Source organism: Triticum aestivum, chromosome 2D (assembly GCF_018294505.1).
Source record: "Triticum aestivum cultivar Chinese Spring chromosome 2D, IWGSC CS RefSeq v2.1, whole genome shotgun sequence".
Lineage (NCBI taxonomy): Eukaryota > Viridiplantae > Streptophyta > Magnoliopsida > Poales > Poaceae > Triticum > Triticum aestivum.
This window is the reverse complement of record NC_057799.1, coordinates 390,309,318-390,315,816: the sequence shown is the minus strand read 5'-3', so window position 1 is coordinate 390,315,816 and position 6,499 is coordinate 390,309,318. Positions and strand designations below refer to the sequence as shown.

The window sequence follows — 6,499 nt, the reverse complement described above, 5'->3', positions numbered from 1 at the left end:
AAAACACAAAAAACCATCAAACGGAGCCCTTGCGCCGGCAAGGGTCGAAATCCACCACGCCTCCATGGTCCTAAGACCACAGAAGACGAGGTAGACCGCCAGCGGCGCCGGCGGGAGGCAGGAGAAAGCCTAGCACACTGGGTGTTGGGTACGAGCGCCGCCGCCGTTGCTTTTCCTTCGGTTCGTACACCCACTCACACTCTCATATCTAACCCTCGAATGTATGCAAATCCATCACATTCGGCATACACATTAATATCACAAGAGAATTGAGTAGTTTCACAATTCAAAACACATAGTTAATACATGAAAATAGATAGTTCAAACATGAAATTTATTTGAAGTGCACAATTCAAACATTAAACTATTTGATTTCCTCCTTGGTTTTTATTGTGGTCCATATATGCTCCATAAGATTATTGAGTAGCTGCATGTGCACCTGTCATCTCGAAGATTCTGATGCATCTGCAGAATTGGATCTGCATCTTGATCCGTGATGTGTACCTGTTCTCCGGGTTTCTCGAAATCATGGGTTCGGGCTGCCCGTTATCCCGTCCTTGACAACCATATTATACAAAATGACACAACATGTCATCAGCTGCCATAAAGTCCCTGATTTCTACATCATTGCAGCTCCACGAGCAATTTCCCAACGAGCTTGGAGCACTTTGAATGCCCTCTCCACATCCTTTCTTGCATTGCTGCAAAGTGCCTTTGTTTGTTGCCATGAGGATCGGATATGGTCTTCACAAACGCCACCTGCTGAGGATAGATACCATCTACAAGGTAGTACCCCTTGTCGTAGTCGTGCCTGTTGACAGTGTAGTTGCACAGGATGCTTCCCCATTGCAAAGTCTCCTGAATATGGGAGATTGTTGAAGCACATTGATGTCGTTGTAAGAACCAGGCATGCCAAATCCACAGTCATTTGATGTCACTGCTTCAAATATGATGGTGGTCTCTTTGGTGTGATCTTGATACATCCCACGCAAACCTCTAGGACAGTTCTTTCATTGCCAATGCATGCAATCAATTGAACCAAGAATATATGAAAAGTCTATTGGTGCTCCAATAGCCATCAATTTTTCCGCATTTTACACATTTTGTTCTCTCTCAGTTTGTTCCAAACACTCGCACCACGGGGCGACCAAATCTCATAGTGGTCTTCAGGGATGTGCCCCCATCCGTACCATCTCACTAACGGCATCAGCGGCGGTAGCAAGCATCCTCGTAGCAGTCGTGCACTTCTGCTTAGTAGAGAACGAGAGTTGTCCACAACAATTGCGGGTCAACTTGAAGTAGGAATCATATGCCTCCACTCTCTCTACCACGAGGAAGAACAATGGTTTGTGCATACGGAAGTGTCGACGAAACCATGTATCAGGGAGTGTTGGCACGGGTTGAAAGTAGTCCTTGTAGAGAAGCCGTGTTCCAGCGACTCTATCCCGATTCGGAACTCTCCTCTCTTTGATTGAACCCTCGAAGTTCAGAATGTGCTCCACCTCCCTATTCATTCCTTTTGCATTAACGCATCAAGCTCCGTGTTTCCATACTCCTCATCCAATGAACCATCTGATTTCATCAATTTCCTACAAAAGAATCACAAAAAATGGATGGACAATTTGTCGAACACATAAAGGACAAGGTGTAGTCTGAGAATAGTCAGACGTACCACAGCGGCATCCGGGGATGCAACGGTATCCGAAGCATCGAGACGGCCGGGGAGGAGGTTTGTGGCGGGGATGGCGGCACTGAGGGATCGGGACAGCGGCAGAGCTATGGAGGGCCTGGGCGGACGACAAAGAAGAGAAGGAATTGATGCAATTTATTGTGGGTCCTGCCTGTCGGATCTAATGTGACAGAGGCGTCTGACGCGCCCGGGCCTCCTCATAGCCGCGCAGGTATGAGCTGGATATGAGGGTCAATTTGAGAAGTTTGGACGAGACAAAATTTTATGACCAATCATGCACTGTTCACCCACGCGTATACACGGTTTATTTGAGGAGGCCGGCTGTAGTACAGTGCAGGGCCGGTTGTGGCAAGTGGCAAAACCAACCTACCCTCTGAACGAGAAAAACACGCGGCACAGCATTCCGCTTGCGCTCTGCCCTCGCCCCTCCCACCTCCTGCCCTGTGCGAGTCAGAGATTTTGCGCGCGCGCCCCGGGGCAAAGAGATAGTGCCACCACTGTTCGGTGCGGTGGTTTCGGTGAAAGAGACCGACAGAGCTTGGTGGATAGAGAAGAGAGGAGGCGGAGGCGAGGTCTCCAACGGGGAGGGAATAGAGCGGTGCATTTTCTTGCCCACGGGCACGGAAGGTCAGCCTCTCGGAAGCAAGGGGCGTCGCCATTGCTCCCATCGGCGCCGCCTGTTCTTGGTATGGTATCTTCTTCATCCTTGCATCTGGTTCTTGGATTGGGGGAAATCGCTCGCCCGCTGCCTGCACGTTCGCTGCGTCAGATGGATGGTGTGATCGATCTGTCTGCCCTGCAAATGGTGAAGTGCCGGAATGTTGGGCAGAGTTCTTGAATCTTGATGCATGTGGATTTAGGTTTTTCCTTTTTGCTCTTGTTGTATGGTAATTAATTACTGTATCATTATTTTTCCCCGTCGAAATGCGTCGCATACTGATATCACCCCATTGTTTCGATTTTGTTGATGTTCCTGCTACCATCCTTGCGTTGCGATGATGAACTGCTATTCTGGTTCAGGTCCAGCCTTTCAGGGCTCTGCGACTCTGATGTGTGCTTTCACTTCGGTACAGTTACTACTGAGCCAAAATTGATATTTCAAAACAATCTTTTTTGTATTCTTGAAAGGCTAATGCTATCATTACTCTGTTCCAGATTTTGTTTCAGTTCTTTTTTTTTGGGTCAAAAACTATATGTGTTTATTACTCACGGAGACAGGGAGTATTAGACAGGCCAGCTCACATGTTACATGTCTCTGTTTTGCAACTCATAGCTTACCTCTTGTGGTGATTATTTTCTGCATTTAGAGACTCTCGAGTTAGGATTTTCCTGATGTTGCAAATATGTGTGCACTAACTTTGTTTATGCCTCATTGCAGTGTGATTGCTTCAGTTCGCACCACTAAACAAGATGGATGGGATGGACTTCCTGGCAGGAATGGGCATGAACGAGGAGGATCTTATGACGATGGTGTTTGAAAAGAATGTTGCTGAGCTGAGAGAAGACACGTTTGATGGTTCTGAGGAGGAAAGACAAATCTTTGAGGAGATTTTCGGCTGCGGGCAGAACACTTCACAGCCAGGCGCAAGCAAAACATCTATACCGCCATCCGGCTCTGCCTCCAGCGGCAAGATGGGCTACTGCCGCATAGTGGAGTCCTTCACTCAGGGCAACCTATCGAGCTATCATGTCTTCGATCACAGTGCTAGTCAACAAATGCAGAACGCAATGCCTTGCACAGATCATCATGACATGCCTTCTGAGCTCGTGGTACAGTCGACGCCACCTTCCATCGATCGGGTGTACACTCGCAGGGCGGTGACTCACAGCAGCCAGAGAGCAGAACTTTCCAGTGTCCTGGATTTAGAGAGGGTTGACATCACCAGCGTGATCGCGCGGCGACCGGGCGGCTGTGGCTTTGGAATGCTCTGGAACCATCTCCGGCTGCACGCGCATCTTCTGATGCTGGACGCCGGGTGGAAGATCGAGGGCAAGGAGAGGGGGAACAAGAGTAAGATCGAGGGCAACAAGGAAAGGTGGAACAAGAGTAAGATCGACCTCATGTACGAGTCGCCCGACAAGCTCATGCGCCTGGCTTCTCTTGCCAGGGCATGGAAGTGCTTTGGTGAGTGGCTGCTTATCCGTTCGTCCAGAGTTGATGGAGATGACTGTGGAAAGGAATGGTCCAACATGCACGACTTTCTGTGTGATTTGAAGGACACGCTGCTGTGCTTGGAACACGAGGCCCGGCGCGCCGAGCAATCCCTGTCTTTCATGCACCAGTGGCGGCTGCTCGATCCTTTCATGGCGGTGGTTTGCATCGAGAAGAAGGTCGCAGCGCTGCGGAATGGGGTGCCACTGAAGGCTGTTAACAGCACAGTCTACAGCCCTCAGACATAGCGAGGGAAGTTGCAGAAGCAGAGCAAGGGAGAACCAAATATGAGTCAGCGAGTACAGTTGAAGCTGAAAGGGAGCCGGAGGCGTTGGTGGCACGGCGTGAACTGTGGCGGCCTATCTGTGACGAAGAGGGCTGCGTGGTAGTTTGGAGTACCAGATCGACTTAGTTGCGTGTTTTCTTTTGCCCACTCTGTTGTACTCATACTGTAGAACGGATCTCTAGTCTCTGCTCGGACCTTCTAACTAAGTATCTTCGTATCTCCTAAGTCACCTTGGACGTGTTTGGTTGGTCGCATTAGGTTGGGCCTGGCCTGCGCGAGAAGAATCTGGCCCGTTTGATTGACCGGGCTGCATTAAAAACCTGGCCTGCACGAACCTCAAAGCAGGCCTCAGCCTGGCTCTGGAGGAACGGCATAATCGGCCGTTTTTTGCGAGCCAGGCTCGCTCACGCGTGGCGAGCGCTCACATGCCTTGTGACGCGTGGGAGACGACGTGACTGCTCATAACTCCCCACGCCCATCCTGTCACCTCCCTCGCCAGTTCACACCCACTCCCTCTCACTCGCCTTATCGCACGTTCGGTTTCTTCGATGGTCACGCCGCCGTCTCGCCACGCCCCACCCACTCCGGCCATCGCCGACAGCAATCCCATCCAAGAGAGGTGGGTTGCCGGCCTCTCCACGGCCGGAGTAGATCTGGCGGCGGCACTGCGAGCTCCCTTCCCTTTCTGCAACATGCTGCCGCCTTGGGCCAATGCAGCGCCGGCGCCGGTCGCTTCGGCTCCGCCACCGGAGCCGGTGGTCCTCTCCATCGGCTCGAACATCACAGGGATCCAATACTCGCCGGCGCCATCCTTTGCCGGCCCCTCTTATGGGGGTATTTTTACCCCCATAAGAGGGTTTTCTCCTCCGCGTCCGGTGCAAGGGGAGGAGAGCTCTAGGACGTCGGCGTCATCTTCGAGCCGGCGTAGGCCGAGGTGCACGGCCGCGGCCCTGGGAATGGTCGGGTCCTCTTCATCGGCGACGGCAACACCCCTCTTCCAACCGGGGTTTTCACCACAGCGGGCGTACGCTACACCGGCAACCCCCACTGTAAGCTCTCAAACCCCCCTATGCTTCTTAGTTAGGGTTCTTAGGGTAGTTCGTAGTGTGCTAGATTAGATTGTGGCACGTACATTTGACCCGATCCGATTCGACTGGATTCTACTAGATTCGTCCGGATTCGAAATCCACTGTTTCGGGGATGACCAAGAGTGCATGCTTACTTTGTTGATGCCATATGCCTAGATCGTTCATAATGTAGTGGTAGTTTGCATCATTTTTAGTGCCACATTGTTACTTTCTACTGCCAAATTGTTAGTTTGTAGCGCCACATTGTGTGTTCTTGATGCTATTACTAGTGTATATGTTGTTGTTAGGTCTTCGGGACGAATATCAAATGTTATTTGCATACCCTCGTCAAATGCATATGCCTTGCAGAGAGCTTCCCAATTAGAGCAACCGAAATGGGAGTGATTGACCGCATTGTACAGCTTAACCCGAAACGCATAACTATGTTTAGTTTTTAAGTGAGCCCTCCTCGTCTCCATATTCTCAAAGTCTTTGAAACTGAGCTTTTGCAATACATATGGTCTTGCATGGCACGGGATGTACTAATCGAATTGAAAAAAAATCAAGAAATTACATGTTGAACAAAAGAAGAACAAGTGATGATATTAATTACGATGAAATGCTTATCGTTGTGTACTGTACAAACATCAAAGGTCTCATCCAAATTCACAGTGAAAAACCTATCATTTTGCAGGGGAGGAAACCTGTCGCACAAACCCCGGTCATCATAGCAGTAATGGCACTCCGGGATCCTATCGTCATCAGACATCTGCTGTGTTCATAATTCAAAGATTAAACTTTTGAATATTCATCACGGGTTGACTTTCGGTCTGTTGAGTCTTCCTTGAAAACTCTCATCTCACGTGGTGTATATGGTGGGCACTCCCTCTCTGATATATTCGACCGTCGGTGATGGTCGCTCCTCCCTTCGTCCCCGAGTGCATTACCAAATTGTCTAGCACACGAGAACGAAGGAGAAGCGACCCCCCATGACAACAGTCGGGATTCTTCATCTCTGACATTTGCGACCATCGGTGATGGTCGCTCTTCTCTTCCTTCCTGTGCATTACCAAAAGGTCTATCACGAGAAAGAAGAGGAAGAGCGACCCCCACGGCAACAGTCGGCATTCTTCTTCTATCATATATGGTGGACACTCCCTCACTATTTTTCACTATCATATATGGAGTCCCAACAGACTTAAAGTCAACCCAAAATGTTGTTTAATTCCTACATTCTAGCATAAGCCATGCTAAAATTCACGGAAAAATCCAGCATGACTTTTGCTATATCGTGTGCCTGAAAT

General features: G+C 49.8%; 1 protein-coding gene across 1 annotated transcript; it reads left to right on the top strand.

Moving 5' to 3' along the window:
• Positions 1 to 2,067: 2,067 nt before the first annotated feature.
• LOC123049397 (uncharacterized) lies at positions 2,068 to 4,353 on the top strand. Its single transcript, XM_044472321.1, has 2 exons — positions 2,068 to 2,376; positions 3,069 to 4,353. The coding sequence occupies exon 2, from the start codon at positions 3,101 to 3,103 to the stop codon at positions 4,088 to 4,090; it is 990 nt and encodes a 329-aa protein (XP_044328256.1). The 5' UTR covers positions 2,068 to 2,376; positions 3,069 to 3,100; the 3' UTR covers positions 4,091 to 4,353.
• The last annotated feature ends 2,146 nt before the right edge of the window (positions 4,354 to 6,499 follow it).